General features: G+C 35.8%; 1 protein-coding gene across 1 annotated transcript; it reads left to right on the plus strand.

Moving 5' to 3' along the window:
- Positions 1 to 1322: 1322 nt before the first annotated feature.
- LOC148123835 (muscleblind-like protein 1) lies at positions 1323 to 16031 on the plus strand (the record flags this gene model as incomplete). The annotated part of the gene is made up of 4 exons (XM_087918665.1): positions 1323 to 1505; positions 4304 to 4396; positions 15637 to 15702; positions 15831 to 16031. Coding segments are annotated over exons 1-4 (429 nt in total), but the record flags the coding sequence as incomplete, so codon positions are not given.
- Between the last annotated feature and the right edge of the window lie 1639 nt (positions 16032 to 17670).

Genomic DNA, 17670 nt, shown 5'->3' on the forward strand with positions numbered 1-17670 from the left:
GGCTAACTGGCTAGTCAAACATATTTGTCTACCAAGAGCAGAGCCAGATGGGGAGAAATGAACACATTTATTTGGACACAAAAAAGAGTGCTGAGTTGAATCATTGCAACAACAACAAATATAAGTGTAGTAGCTTTCTGTGCAAGGGAACAACATAATACTTTATTTGCCTAATGACTCTTTGAACCTCAAAGGGTGCAGAGCATGGCCACCATTATTTTTTTAGATTATTTGCTCTAGGAAAGGAAATAGAATTTTTCAAATTAGGCTATTTGTTCAACCAAGGAGATTTTGGGGTTTCTTTAATTCCATCATCTTAAGTATGTCTCTGGAGAGTAGATATCATTATTGCCCTTAAGTATATGTGATGTTGCAGGATCCAATCTGAGCCAGTCGCTGGACTAGAGGTTTATTCTTCCAAGCTGTGATGTTCATGCTGGAGCCCATCATAGAGAGACAGAGAGAGAGAGAGAAGTTGCCTGATGATGGACTCTAGCATGGATCTGAAAGCTTCTAAGAATAAACATTTGGTCCTGGTGACTAACTCAGATTGGATCCTGCACCATTATTGCTCATTTATTTATGATAAGTGAAAACAATAATTTTTGTTGGCTGCTTGCTATTTTCAGGATATATGCCTCATTTATGTAATTTAGCGTTCATAAGTTCTTGAGCATTGTTTGCTTGTACCCATAGACCTGGCAGGACTATTAACATTGATTCTTAGTGTGGGGATGGCTGTACTACTTTGCACTTAATTTAATCCAGATACTTTTCATGGACTTCTGGGTTGTGCTTCTTAGATATTTCAGCCAGCACAGAATGACAATGATTACTCATCCCAAAGCTGTCTTTTGCAAATATTTGGAGAAAGGCTGATGTTTTTTTTGTTTTGCCATCTACAGAAAATGATCCAATTGGTTATTTTTTAAGTTATTGAACTTTAAAAACATTACAATTAGCATTTATTTAAAACCTTAACTACAAATATTTTATTCCCACATTTAGATGGCTATATATTGATTTAACTGTATTGTACTTTGTAATAAGCACACACATTAAAATTGCTATCATCATTACTGTTGTACAAACTGTAAGAGTAACTAATAATAACTGGTTGTATGGTTTTTCATCAGTATCACAATGTTGGTCAACTTCAACATTAAAGATGTGTATTATTCGTGTTTTCATTGGTATATCTATGCTTAAAACAGGACTGAAAAAAAATAAAATGTACACAAGGAGGTGTATCTTATATGCATTTAATAGTATCAAAATAGTTCATACAACAAACTAAGCAAAACTAATCTTTTTTATGCTTTTCTGTATTTCAGGGACGATGTTCAAGGGAGAACTGCAAATATCTTCACCCACCACCACACTTAAAAACACAGTTGGAGATCAATGGCCGCAATAACCTGATTCAGCAGAAGAACATGGCCATGCTGGCCCAACAAATGCAACTAGCCAATGCCATGATGCCTGGTGCCCCATTACAACCAGTGGTAAGCATTGATTTACTCTTCTTCATTAATGTCCAGTGTGCAGCCACTGTCTCTGTTACGGAAAAAAAGTCTTACAAAAGATGCAACTTCAGTCAGAAATTGTCCATCATATATAAATAACACAAGAGGGAGAATAACACTTATTTATGATGCAAGTCAGGTATCTAGCATTCAGTACACTTTATTGATTAATATCAAAGCAATTCATATAGAATAATATATGCCTCAAAATTGGGCAAAATTTTATCTAAGGACCTGCACAAGTATTACTTGTGCTATGTACTGTCTTTATCATGTAGTTGTACAATGTGGTAATATTAGGCCACCCTGCTTTAGACAGCACCAGAGGCTACTCCATCATTTGGCAAGAGAGTGTAACTAGCAATACAGTTTTCAGAAAAACTGGCAGTACGATATCATTTTACTATTTTTTTTTTGTAGAGGCATCAATCTCTACCCACTTAATCACTGAAGCTCTTTCCCTTTTGTTTCTGCTTCCCACTTTCTTCTTTGTCCCACCCTTCATGTCTTCATGTTATACTATAGTCCTCCATTATCTTTACCATGGTCTTTCCCCATTATTTTCCCTCTGTGGCTTCTTGTTGGTGAATGCAGAACTATTTTGGCTATGACATCTGCTCATTCATACTTGGAAAATAATACAAAAGAAGAATTAGGAGTAAATACAGTATGGTATCATATGACTGTACTGTGGTAGTGATATCAAGAGAAAGGATTTCAGAGGGAGGATTAGGGCTGTGTTGCAAATATGATACTTGCCAAGAACAGTTTGTTGAGTGGTAAGTAAGATTAATTGTAATGTAGGATCCATTAGTAGATTTTCCCTTCCTTCATGAAGAAGATGCTTAGATTGGGACATCCAATTTTAGATTTTGTTTCAGGACAAACAGTAGCTTATATCCTTGGCTTTAATTGACTTAGATCTTGGACTTATTCCAAAATAGACTCCATTGAGTTTAGTTCAACTTCTGCATGATAAATAGGGTTAGAAAGGCAGTCCTAAGATCTGATATTTTTGTACAATGACCTACATGTAAGTCTGATTAAGACAAGTATAATTTAATTTTAAGAGTTATTTAGCTATAAGAAAAGGAACAAGCAACAACTCCACATACCAGATTCGTTCCAAATGTCCTGGGAACAGCTATAAATACTTCAAGTTCTCCAGAAATTATTGTAGATTGGTAGAATTTGAGTTGTTCTTGCAACTTTGAAAGCCTGGTTTTAATCCTCTGTTTTTAGTTTACGAATTTGATGAGCAGGTTAAACAAATCATCTTTGGCAGGAGTAGTGAACTGAAACATGCTTCCTTTAAACTAATAATAAGGCAACTAATCAGAAATCTCCTCTGTGACAGCAATGCAGCTGATAAATAATAAATTCTATCATGTTTAGTATCCTGAATTTTTCCAAAATGTGCAGATAATTTTTAAAAAGAACTTTAAATGGAACATTTAACGGTATCAGGTTGAAAATATTTTTTTGTCTTCCTCCTAAATGGTAGAAGAGATTTCCGCAGAAACTAATAAACGATGTATGGAACATCCTTATGCTAAACCTGTACGTTCCATTTTGACTGGTTTCAGCCAAGAACTCAAGGAATTAATCCCCTTTTCAGAATTTTTTAATTGAGTTTTTGTTACTGAGCTATATCTGCCTTGTTTATTGTAGCTTAAAAGAGTATTGAAAAGCTGTTTGATAACAATATCCGTATGTAATCATAAGTTGGAAGGAAAAAATAAAGCACATGCCAACAAAATCATTTGAATGTTTTGTAAATAAGAAAATGGTTAATGAAAGAATACTATGACAGTGATATTTTCTTAAGCATAGCAAAGTTTTGAAGTTTAAAAATCAAGTAAGGTGTTTCATGGATTTGAAATAAAATTTTACTGGAGGACATAACTGGAAGAAAAATTATTTTGTGGTAGTGTTTCCTCATGCAGAAGTCTTTTATTCTTGTGAGATCACAAGAAAGATAGACACAGTTCTACCTTGCTAATATTTAAACATAATTCATTCATACTTCAGTTTGAAATGTGATTCAAAGAATTTTCTTCAGACTGCTGTGCAGAAACCCCTGAAATAACTTAACTGAAAATTTGTTATGCAAAACTAGTACATTTGCATGCAGTTAGAAAATGTAGATATAATTCCCTATATAGATTTAAAAGCACTTGCTGGCATGTTTGCAACACACAGTCCCTATTGCAAAATGCTGTCATCAGTTTAAGGTCATGATGGAAAAATAATGGGATTTAAAGGAAGACTTATATAGAGCAGAGGTGAATCCAAACCTGTCTTTATTGTGTGTTTCCCTATTTTAAATTGACTTATGAAGCTGCTAGTGATCGGTTGAAATATTGATGGAACATTTTCCCAATGACACCATGTTAATCTGGAATGGAGAACCTATGCCGGTTTGCAGATACCTTTAGAATAAGCAACTTTCCCTAAATTTGACACCTTCCATTAGGGGGAACTTCAATCCCAGAAATCTCAATAGTTGCCAAGCACATCTTGAAGAGATTGAAGAAGGCTGTATGCAAGACAAAATTTTGGAGTCTAAAAACATCTAGAAAGCCATAGGTTTTCCATTCTGATACCTATAATTTATTATTTGTTTTATTAGAATGATAACTTTTAGTCACAGCTGAAACCTTAGTATCATCAGTTTATCCTTTTCATTTAACTAAATATGATTATTAATTGATTAAGTTTAATATTTTAAGTAGTGAACTTATTACTATTATTATTATATTATTATTTCTTCATAGAACCATATCCCTCAGACATTCCAAAAAAGAGGGGGGGAGGGATCTGCATATTTCATCGACACTGATTGCATTTATCAATACCAAACACTAAAGGTGAGAAAATATTACCATTTTGGGTCTTCTTTCTGTTTTCCTTTGTCAGCTGGAAATAACGTGTTCCTCACATTAACTGATTAAATGTGCGTTCATAGACTGTCAGAGAATTAACATTTCTATGCCAAATAAAGTATTTACCTTATACAATTAGTGAATAAAATTGACAGTAATAAAGGTAAGCCTTGATTTCATATGAATAGTAATGTACTACTGGAATGCTGTCACCATACCATACTATCATTCAATGCACACATTTCATTTTTCAAACTAAGATTAGTTAAATAAACTTAAAATAATTGAAGGGGTATAATACGAAAGGAGTTCCTTTTCTTTCATGATGTGAAAAAGAAGGTTGTGTGCTTTTTTACTTTAGGCAAGTAAATCAGGGCTACAGGCTATACTATAGTGGTTCTTCTCATATTTAGCAGTGATCCAACTCCTACATATTGTATTTAACTCTTTGCCTTATTGTTTTGTTCTTCCTAGTATAATATAGTCTCTGATCTTTATTTGATAACATACAAGTGGGAGAGGGGTAACACCTTCCTTTGCCTTGATCTGCTTTGGAAATAAGTTTGTCTCTCCTATCATCACCACCGCAACGAGCCTTCATCAGTTTTCTGCATGAACCCATTAAAACTTCTTTCCATTGTCAGTTGCACTTTACTGGATCCTGTCATGACCATTTAACATAGTTGTACTTCTTGCTACCCAATAGCAAGAAGTACAACTTACAGATAGAAGACCATGTCAAGAACTATGGAAAGCAAACATCTGATAAAATTTGGGGGGTTATAATCAGGGATGGGATCCGACCGGTATAACTACCGGTTCTGTTGCTCTGCGTCGAGTGAGTGCAATTTACGACCTGCTGAGCTGCCCGGACAGCTGAGCAGCGCTGTGTGCGGGTGCGCAGTGGTTGGAAAAGCCCTTTTTTCCCTGCTTTTTCAAACGCAGCTGTGCCGCACAAAGCAGCTGAGGTTGAAAAAACAGGAAATAAAGGACAGGTAAGAGCCCGGGTGGGCGGGCAGGCCGAAACAGCAGCAGACATGTCAATCATTGAATTCCATCATTAGATTGTCTTTAGCAAGACAGTGGAGGAAACATACTGTCCCTTTGCGGCTTATATAATCAGGAAGTCAACAAATGTGGACTGGGCCAGACATGAAGATTGTGCAGATCTGTGGAGTTTCTCAGTCATCTAGGCCATGATGGCTTCTTCAAAAGGCAAGTAGACTGTGTTTTTTTCCTTGAGGAAGAAAATCTTTTGCTTCTCTTGAATGAGAAGTAAAATGTCTTCTTCCTCAAGGGGAAAAAAAAAACATAGTCCAGTTGCCTTTTGAAGAAAAAAATAAATTTTGCAGGTTTTTTGACAGTTCTGATCAAATTATGCCAGTTTGGTTTTTTATCTCTAGTATCCTCCAAATATATTTGTCTATATGCTCCCACTAAGAGAAATCAGTTCAGAAAAGTTAAAATGGGGAATAAATGATTCACATCCATTGTCCAGTATTTTCAACTCCTTGAGAATATAATGCAAGTTCTATGGAAAGATATCATGTTCACCTAAAAGCACATCCAGTTTCACTTCTCAGCCAGATATTTTTCTATCAGCCAATAGTATCCAGCCAATTTTGTTTGTTTTTGATTCATACGACAATGGCAAACTCAGTCCTGCCCTGCTGTTTGCCTCTCACAGATTTTTTAAAAAAAATCTGTTCCAGGATTGTCAACATCTAAATTGACAGCTATTATGATTAAAATATCTCACTCAGTCTTTCATATTTTAGGTCATCTTGTTTAAAAGCCACATTATCTTCTGGCTTTTCTATGTTCAGGTCAAAAAAATCCCAGCTACTAATTATATGTTTCCATACATTTGAATAGTTATATTTTATAGCCAAAAATTAGTGGTTTTGCTTGCATAAAATCCTATAGAATAAATACAATAAACTAATATAGTAATACATTATATTTATTATAGATTCATTTATTAACAATATATTCAATTGTTCCATCCCAGAGGTGCTTCATTGGAAACATTTGTTAACAGAGTAAAACATGTACGTAAAACAGTTACAATACTCATTTTATTTATTTGTATCCTGTCTTTATTTTTTTAATATAAATAACTCAAGGCATCAGAGATAGATAGACCTTATTCCTATTTTTTTTACTACAACAACAACCCTGTGATATATATTGGGCTTAGAAAGAATGACTGGCCAGGGTCCACCGCTGGCTTTTATGACTAAGGGGGATTAGAACTCATGGTCTACCAGTTTCTAGGCTGATGCCTTAACAACCATTATGCAATCCATGAATCATTGCATTACTAATATTAATCATGAACTCTATGAAGATATTCTCTTCTATAAAGTTATGGCATTCTGACATTGTCACTCCTTTCCTTTCCAGCACTGCATACTCATGTTTGTGAGAATGGGGGATTTCATGTTTGAGGCAGGAGATGGGAGGAACTTAGTCAAGAGGCCAAGATTAGTCCTTTCTATCTTTTTCAAGTCATTCTTTCTCAGCCATTTGTCCTCTACCTACTGTCCAGAACAAAACTCCAAAACAAATGAGCAGACAGTGATAGGTATTTATCTCTCCTTTCTATTGTTTGTATGCAGCAGGTGCCCATTGATGTTGGCTTTAATATGAGACATAGATGAGCCAGCACACCCTATAAATACATGATTTATATCCTTTCCAAGGAAGGAAAGGGTAATATATGGCAGCGACAGCACTGTGTCTCCCATAATTTCTAACCAAGCAGTAAGACAGGTTGTGAAATATATAGCCCAAGGCACAGATTGATTATTTATGTGATACATTTTCAGTTCACTCCAGATTCATTCAAAAGATTGCTATTTTCTAAGTATCTTGCCTTGAATTAGTTCCCACCCTATAAGGGCAAGATGTTATACCTATCAGATTTTCCTCTAATTACAAACAAAAGCAAAGTCTCTATTTGTGATAGCAAAAAGAGACTGAATTGAAGGAAAGCAAATGGGACTTTACACATTTCTATTTTTTGTTTTGTTTTCATTTGGGAGCCTGGCAGTTTCAGAATAAGAGCAGAAGATACTTTGCAGGTCTACCAACTTTACTTTTGTTCCAGTTCACAGTGAAAAAAAAATGCAGATCATGCAGTTAAGATTTGCTTAATACATAGTTTGCTCTTCCTGTTTGTTTAGTGACGATCTCAGTGCTAAAATAGTTACAGAAATATCAGAGTAGTTTGATTTTGATCAATGTGCAACTACAGAAGTTTCATAATCCAGGTCCTTTAATTTGATACTCTTACAGCAAGAGGAGTGCAGTCCAAGCAGCACCCCTGGACCTGTCATTGTTTGCGTTCCACTTCACGAGGTATATGTTTTTTGTTCAACATCTGCTTAGGAGTTACAAGTTTATGTACGTCAGGATATCTCAGTTTTCTTCTTTACCATTCTCCTACCTTTCTTATTAATTACAAAAGTCCTTTAACTTTATTTAAATTATAGCTGAACTCAAGCATTATGCTATGCCCTGGTCTGCCTAATGATGTTTTATTGAGTTAAAAAGCTGCCTTTGAATAAGATCCATCTGTAAACCATAGTTTACAAACCATAATGGATGGATTACAAGGAAACCCAAATAAATCACATTGTGGTTTAATACAGTGATGAACTCAGCAGTTCAGCTTGATCCAGTCAGAGCTACACTTAAGATAAATAAAAAATGGATAAATAGGTGGGAGGAGGGATACTAAAATGCTAAAATTTTATCATGATTAACCTACGTCTCATTGGATTCAATAGGTTTGTTTTAGGCATAATGTCTTCTGTATGTAACCTAGTGAATTTCTATATTTCAAATTACGCACAAATAGTTCAATGAACTATTAATTAGTAATATATTATTAGAGGGGTTCTCTTCTTCTTTTTTAATATAAATATTCATTCCTTTTAAAAGAATTAAATATGTTGGTAGGGCATACAATTGTTTCTCAGTACCATAAAGAAAAGCCATCATTTAGAGTAAAAGTATTCCTGTATCCAAAATAAATAAATAAATAAAATGCATAAACAAAATTGCTACAGGACATGAAAGATATCCAAAGGAAATACTGTACCATTTATTTCCAGCCTGGTAGATCTAAACGTATTAGGACTACAGATCCAGTACATCTGGGAAGCATGGGATTTGCCCTACAATCCCAACCCATCTGGGTGGATGTATGTGGATTGGGAAAAAACTTCAAGAATAAGCATCTGGATTCACCTTGAGCCTGAGCAGAAGCAGCAGTTTCCTTCCATACGTTTTTGATTTGCAAAATGTTGACTCTGATATCGAAGTGGGTGATTATCTATAGCGCACACTTAGGCTCATTCGCTCTACCACTTTTCTCTTGTTTGTTCCCTCTGGAAGCAATTCCTGCATCTTGGGTTTCTGACATTTAAAATAAGCATGAAAAGGATACTTGAATGATGGTGTCTAATTCTATAAAAGCTCTACCCCTTCCTTGGTGTTGAGAAGTTGAAAGATTTATGTAGGGTTAGGATGTTATTTTGAGACCTGAGGCTATACCTTGTTTATCCCCTGACAGGCCTTTCATTTTTGATCTTTTCTATTCAGTAAAAGAAGAAATGTGAAAAAGAAATAGTATTTTCACATCTTATTCTCCCAAAGATGTAACTTCCTCTTGATGGTAGAGAAAACACCAAATCTTAAGCAAACTTTTCCATGCTATGAACAGAGATTATATTATCTTAAATTACATATATGCCCTTTAAACTGCATCACCCTTTCACATCGGTCCTGTGGGATTTCATTGGTGATACATAATCTTCATTCCTCCTATCTTACTATTTTAGGCCAAAGAACCAGAATTTTTCACTTTCATTTAACATAAATGGAAGAGATTCTTTTTTTTTTTGAAAGAATCCATGCCTGCACAACCGTCTGCTGAATTTTTATTTTTAGATTTCTCTCCTCCCATTTTTATTATTTTTATAAATAACTCAAGGTGGCTAATACTGTTTGCTCCTCCTATTTTCTCCACAACAGCAACCTTGATTTGGGTTGACAGAAAGTGACTTTCAATTTATTGAAAGAGAGGTGAAATATTCCTCCGCCTAATGCATGAATCCATTTGTGTTGTATCAGTACACCTGCTCCTTTTTCTAGGTCTGACTAAAATGAATCAGAGAAGTATAAAGATAGCAAACAAACAGTAAACAGAGTTTTGGTGAACAAATTGTAGGGTGAACAGCAAATAAAACAACATCTGTTTCATGCTTAGGTATCCAAAACAGTTAGTTATGCTGAATTCCAAAGTGTTCCATAATTGAGAGCAGTGTCAAGACAGCTTTATTTTGGGCCCAAAACAAATAGGTCTGTCTCTCAAAGAGGAGATCCTTAAAGAGGAGATCATCACTTACTATTGAGATCTGGTCAGGCTCATATCACATAGCTATGGAAACCTGACTGTTCACCTTTGTCCAGAAGGCTGGAGATCAGTCAAAAATATTGCCCCATTTTCTTTCAATGATAAATGTACTAAAACTGCATCATATCTCTTATAATACTGTCATAGTAAACTAACATTTGGAAGACCTTTACATAAAACAATTTGATTTCTCTTTTTTGTCTTCACTCAGTTTCCACAATGAAATAAGAGAGGTGCTCTTCTTGCACCTGAGAAAACCATCCCTAAATTATCCTTTATACAAGAGGAGTGTTGTGGAATTTGAAGCAGGATGATTCTGCATAGTGAAAAGGGAATTGAGGACCTTCATTTTGATTTAGTAACTAAGCACACACAATGACTCAGCAGTCATTAAGTGAATATTTCTTTCTTCTTCTGCATTTTAACAGTGTGGTAACTTTCTCATTCTTGTTCTGTCTATCTGACTGTAGACCACAGAGCAATGGTGCTTAAAACATTAAATATCCTACAGTGCAGGAAAAGGAAATGTTAATGTGGTTGGATTTTTTTCATTCAAATTCTATACTATTGCAAATACATTCTGTCAGGTTATTTAAATTTCACCACCACAAATGAATGCAAAGATGTGTTTCTTTATGCTAGTCATTGAGTTATTTTATTCTCAAAGGAAGGGAGAATAATCATAATATAATGTACTATGCACTTATCTTGGATGTACTAGTGCAGACCCCAAGCTGCAGCAACTTCAATTGCAACATAGAAGTTGAACTATCAGAGATAGTCAATAAGGTCTTTTTGAATTAGCCTCTCTTACTGAAATTTAGGCTGTTGCTGCAGAAGCATTATGTATCCTGATTTCAAATGTACAAAACAAAGGTGGGATATACTGTAAATTTAATAGCATAAGTAAATTCATAAATTGCTATTACTTTAGATAAAGTCTTACTACACATAAGCCCTGCCTTGGATACTTTTATTTGATGACTTACTTTTCCATCTTTTGTTACTGGTTTGTTGAAATAAAAAATGAGCTACTGTGAAAAATGCTTCCTTCTTAAATGTTTGATGGTTACATTTAGTAATAGATGTTTCCTACATACATTCAGAGATTTGTAGCTTAGCCCCAGTAGATAATAATATTTAATATTAATCAGTAGGAATACATAAAGTACTTCCAAGGAGAGCAGAGTGCCCTTCCCAAGAAACTAATAAACCTCAGTCCCTTTCTCTCCAGTCATAGCAAATGTTTTATTGGCGCAATAAACATCTTTACAAGTAACAAGTACTTACGTAGAGTTCTTTACTACAGCAAGAAGTCCAGTATACACAATTCTTTCCTCCACATAGTGCATTCTTCTTCCTTTATTCCATCTCTTTTTTCCCCTATGTCTGTTCACTATTTTCATCCTCTTGGGCAGCAAAGAAAGTGGTTACGAGGATGGGAGGAGGAGGAAACAGTTTGATCTTATAGGTAGTTTTTGACATAAGACCATTTGTTTAGCAACCATTTACTGTAAAAAGTGACTTGAGAGTCACACTTATGACCATTGCACCATGCCTGAAGTCACATGATCGCAATTTGGGTGTATTTATGATAGTTGTAGCATCCCGGTATCACATCATTATTTCTGATCTTTCTAGCCAACTTTAGACAAAGTCAACGAGAGAGCCAACGCTGCATAACAACTGCAGCAAAAAAAAATTTTTTTTTTTTGTAAAATTGGTCACAGTCACATGATGGCTCATTTAAGAACTCATTGCTTAGTGATAGAAATTCTGATCACAATTCTAATCATAAGTTAAAGACTACGGATAGTTAGAAAGCATCTTTTAACAGCAAGCAAATCCATTATATAATCATGTTGGCCACACGACTATGGAAATGTCTTTGGACAACACTGGCTCCTTCTGCTAAGAGATGGAGATGAGCATGGCCCCTTGAGTTGGACACAACTGGACAGGGGAAACCTTTACCTTTATTAGATTTTTATCCTGTTTTTATTACTTTATATAAGTAACTCAAAGTGTTAACATCCAACCAGTTTTTCATGCCTAAGTCAAGACTAGAACTGAGCCACCTGGCTTGTATGCCAGCACCCTAAGCACTATACCAAACTGGTTTTATGACAACTTCTCTGATAAGGCCCTAACTACCTATATTATTATTCTTGATCCCGGTTGGCATCAGCATATTTGAGCACTGGGTCTCATTTCTTTAATGCATTTACATATTACAGGATTTGAGGCAATAATGTTTCACTAATAAGAATGGGAAGGAGATGAGACTGCCAAGAATGTGGGACATATTAACAAATAATTATTAATTTTTAGAAAACATTTTCCCTGGACAATTAGGTTATCACAAAACAATGGCTTTATTTGCTCATATTTCTTTTCTCTAAAAGCTCTTAATAATTTAGCTCTTAATAATTCCCTTGCTGTGAGATCTTCCATAGGAAGTAGAGTCCATCCACACCTTTCTTCAGAGATTAGTTCTGATTATTTCTAAATGTAAAAGATACATCATTGTTTATTTATTGAGTTGTGAGCAGTAGCAATCATTGATCAACCCTAGTGTATTCATGAAGGGACGCTCAGTGGCTAAGACGTTGAGCTTGTCAATCAGGCAGTTTGGCAGTTCAAATTCCTAGCACCACGTAATGGAGTAAACTCCCATTACTTGTCCCAGCTTCTGCCAACCTAGCAGTTCAAAAGCATGTAAAAATGCAAGTCGAAAAATAGGGACCACTTGGTGGGAAGGTAACAGCATTCCATGCGCCTTCGGCGTATAATCATGGCGGCCACATGACCATGGAGATGTCTTCAGACAGCGCTGGCTTTGTAACGGAGATGAGCACTGCCCCCTAGAATTGGAAATGACTAGCATGTATGTGCGAGGGGAACCTTTACCTAGTATATTCAGAAGTTCTTAAGAGTTGTAAAGGGAATGGGTATGGGACAGTCCTGAAATGGTATTAAATTTACATTTCAAAGCGAGCTCACCTGATATTATATAAAGACTGAAATTTACTTATTTTTTTGGATTTGAATTTGGCAAGACTGCAGCCTTCAGCACCAAATCTATATGTGTGTCTGTGTGCTCATATATCTCATGTGTACACATACGTAATTTCAATGTAGAATTGTTTTTAAGTCTTCTTAATCCTCTGAAAAGAGGATTAAAAAAAACTCTAATGAAGAAGTATGCAAAACTAACCAGGGAAAAATAGACCAGAAAATTTGTCTGCCAACCAGAGACATTGAGGACTAAGTTACAAATTACAGGTAGTCCTCAACTTATAAACATTCATTTTGTGACTGAAGATAAAAGGCACTGGAAAAAGTTACTTACAACCAGTACTTGCACTTACAACCATTGAGCAATACGGTCTCTATGGTCACATGATCCAAATTTGTTGGCATTTGGCATGTATTAAAGATGGTTGCAGCATCCCAGGGTCATGTGATCACCTGACCTTCCTATCCAGCTTCCAACAAGCAAAGTCAAAGGGGAAAGCCAGATTCGCTCAATTTAATAACTGCAAGTGATTTGCTTAACAACCATGGAAAAAAGGTTGTAAAATTGGGTGTGATTCACTTAACAACTGCCTTTTCTAACAGTGGAAATTTTGGTCCCAATTGTCATAAGTCAAGGACGAAGTTTACATTCTTAGGAAAAAAAAGTTTGTTACTTCAAGGATATCTTTTTAACTCTAGAGCAGCTTTGTTGAACCTAGTTCTCCCCAGGTGCATTTAAATTCAGATGCCATAATTCTAAGGAATTAGGTGGCATTTGTGGAAACAAAGATCCATTGCATCTAGAGAACAGCAGATTACTTATGTCTGTTGAGATTCTCAGTCATCCAGGTAATAGTTGTCCCATTTTCAAAAAGCAACTGGGAGACAGACAGGGAGCCTACCATGCTGGCCAGAGCTTTTTAAGACTTGTGATGGATCACTTTTTGGTAATGAAATACAAGGGCCAAGTCCCTGTAATAGAAGGGCAAAGGTTAAACTTTCTTTGTTATCATCCAACTTTGGAATGCAGACTACTTTGCGAGCTAAATCTTATCCACTGACTGTATAAATTATCTGGAACATTTGAACTATTTCACCTTGTGTTGCGTATGTTTGAAACTTTTAACCCACTTTGATAATTTCACTTGGGTATAAAGGTGGGATATAAATCAAAACAATGAAGTACTTCAAATTCCTACATTAGATTATCCAGTCTGTGTAGAATAGAGACTAGGAAAGAAAATTTTCCCTTGTTTGTCTTTGTTATGCTCTCTCTGTCTTTAAGATTAATTTGAATAGTAGTAGTGGCCTCAATGTATACAGCCTACAGCAACTTCATACAGTTTTAGTTTGCAACACTGATAGTAAAATACAATTAAAAACTGTCATTATTATGAGGTTACATACAAATAATATTATAAATAGCTTTTATTAAAGAATTTTAAGACCTATTGAAAGGTGCCATTTTAACATGTGTATCTTACAATTTAATCGCTCTGTGAAAAGAATAAAAATGTTGTTCTTTTATAATTGCTGTAAGACTTATATTGGTGCAATATGAACGGTCCCTGTCCAGTTCCATCAATTGACTACTAATTAGTATATCTAAAAGCTTAGCAAGAAACGAGTGTTGCCTTCATCTCCTGCAGTTGAGGCTGAAGCAATTAATGTCACATATAAAAATTATCGTGCCTTTTGTGAAAGCCTTCAGTTTGATTGGGGGGGGAGGGGGGGGAGAAAAAAAATTCAAGAAATTCTTACAGGTGAAATGTTGTGTTCTTGTTTTAAAATACTAAGATGATGTATGTATAGTTAGTCCTCACTTAGGTAGTCCTCAAATGATGTATGTATAGATAGTCCTCACTTAGCAACCATTAGAAGTTACGATGGATCCGCCAAAAGTACTTATGTCCTGATTCTAGAGTTCTGGTGGCACACACGCATAAACACACAAAGTTACATCACCACATTTTGAATACTTAACCAGTCGCAGCATCCCACAGTCACATGGCAATGTTTACTATGGGTTTTCTTGCAGAAAACTGGCTGAAAAGGCCAGTTACCAGCAAAAAATGCCCACACAATGCATTGATTTACTTAACGAATGCAGTGTTCTCTTTATGGTCATGGTGTTTGCTTAATCACCACTGCAAAAAGCTTGTAAAATCAGGCTGATCACATGGACCATCATGACTTAACGACAGAAATTTCAGGCTCTGTAAATGCTTTGTGTTTCTTCTTGTACTGTCATCTGTTCTTGTCACATTTCTATTACCGGTAGATAAAGTACAACATTAGAAAGCATCTTCTTCAACTAGGCATTTACTGATTGGAAAGTGTGGGCTGCCAAGGAGATTTGAGAGGGACAAAAAGCACTCTGTAGTGCCCTCTTAACATTTTCAAAAGTAAAGCATCACCAAAACAAATTCAAATAAAATGCTGAAATACTTTAAAAATAAAGTGGAAAGGAAACCCCAAACCCCAACTTTTTCACAGTAGAAAAGTATGAGATTTAAACTGAAAAATTTAAGACAGCTTTAGGATAAACATAGGATAAATACAATTCTAGCAGCCAGAATCATACATATTATAGATGTTTCCAAAAGAAGGTCAAGCGTATAGTTTTCCTGTGCCTTGGCATGAGTTTGATGCCTTTACCAAGAGAAGGAGGCACCCTTCTGATTGCCCCTTTCTGAACCAGTTCTTGCACACCTACTGTGGAAACATGACTTGATTGTCCAGAACAGGGGTAGTATGCAAACTTTATCTCCTTCCCTTACAGTTCCTGGGATCAGTTGCTGGCTCAAATGCCTTCCTTGAACAGGAAGCTCCTTCCATTTGTGAGAGGGTCAGTTAACACCATTGTCTGCATGCATAAATGTTGCATTATTTCAAAATGATTTAATGTATAAATGTTTTTTGGACTACTATTTATATTTGACTATCTTGCTCTCTCTCTCTTTTCTCTTTTACCAGCCAATGTTTTCAGTTGCACCAAGCCTAGCCACCAATGCTTCAACAGCCTTTAACCCCTATTTGGGGCCAGTTTCTCCTGGCTTGGTCCCAGCAGAGATCTTACCAACAGCACCAATGCTGGTTGCAGGGAATCCTGGTGTGCCAGTTCCTGCTGCTGCAGCAGCAGCAGCACAGAAGCTAATGCGGACGGACAGATTGGAGGTAGGAAATAATTTGCCTCCCAGTTATGGTAGTTTTGATCAGCCAGGTATGGCTCATTGATTCTGTAAATGTAATCCTACTTGGGATATTTTATGGAAGAAAGTGCTATTCAGAGAAAAGCCTTTGCCCATCAGCAGTATAATAATGTGATTACAATGTATCAGGCTAATTCTTGAAAAGGAACTAATAGATTTCAAACCCCACCAATTTCCGTACTTATCAAAGCATTATTATTCCTAACAAGAACAACATTAAAAGCAATAGATCTTCATCAGTAATAAACTAGGACTAGATTCACACAACGTGCTTAATTGGTGTATTGAATTAAACCATTTTCTGTGTTTACACGATACTTTCAGTTACAGGTAAACTGAACAACCTGGCTTCAAATACGATGACTCACAAAAAATCATGTGGTGCAAATGCCAGGTCTTTAACTTACCCTGTAGAGCATGTTGTATTGGATATAGCATAGGACTAGACTCCAATGCAGAGCTGAGTATGTTTTAAGTCTTTGCATAGGCAAAATAGATCGGCCAGTGGCCCAAATAATATTCTGGGTGGCCCATAATTTTTTTTCAGCTTTTTTCCCCCTGTGGTTTTTATGTTAGAGGAGTGTAGAAAACCTCAAAGGCAGTGGGACAAAATTCATTTAATGTCTTGCTTAGTAAGGGAAATGTTGGTTTCAGTTGTGGTTGTAAGTTTAGGAGTACCTGGAATGCAATTTCTCCTTCCCTCCCCAAAACAGTGAAAGGGAAAGGACTCAAAAATTATGTCCCTGTTCTCTCTGATAACATCAACTACCTTTCTACACAACAGCTGGGTGAAAAAGTTTTTTTTAAATAATAATGGCTCTAGCCACCTAAAGTTTTATTGACCCTAACATTCATGATATGGCATAAACAAGGGTCAGCTTTTAGCAACCACATACATAGATGGGTTTTCTCTAGGACAACATGTTCCCAACCTGGTATAAATGTAAAAAAATCTCCAATTAACATTTATCAAGATCTGTAGAATTAAATTATGAAGGTGGAATGGATCTGACCAGTTATGACATTTTATCTGGCAAATAGCTTTATAGTGTTTGTTTTCTGTTTTTTCCCTGGTGCAATTTTTTTATTGAAATTTTGGGGAAAGTTGGGGGGGAATTGTTCTTATTGATTATACTAGAGAAGTAGCTGAACACTGCTTTTCTCAGCTGCAAGAATGTTTTGCATCTGAGCTGCAATATGTTTTGTATCAGTTGATGAGGATTTTTGTACAGCTTATATTATGTGTGGTGAGATGTGGCTGTTGGGAGTTTCAGATTTGGTCCATGTGGGTTGGTTTTGCATCCTGCCATTATACAATGCAGTGATGAGGATGTCAGGAATGGGAGTTTGTTCTCTTTCCTCTGTCTGGGAAATTTCATCCCTAGGCATGTAGAGTTAAAGTTTTGAAGAGTGATTTCAATTTGAGTTTATTTTAGAATGACAAAGATGTCATTGGCATATTTGAATTCCTATCGTTATTGATCATCTTCTCTTATGCCATCTGTACATCTTAGTCATAGTGGATATGCTCCTTTGCCAGGAATAGTTTCTCAACTGAAAAATTTTAATGGGCCTTTTCAGCATCTTATCACATTTTAGTAAAG

This window comes from Pseudonaja textilis, unplaced genomic scaffold (genome assembly GCF_049901715.1).
Source record: "Pseudonaja textilis isolate UNSWEBS1 unplaced genomic scaffold, rPseTex1.2 PTEXCTG195, whole genome shotgun sequence".
Lineage (NCBI taxonomy): Eukaryota > Metazoa > Chordata > Lepidosauria > Squamata > Elapidae > Pseudonaja > Pseudonaja textilis.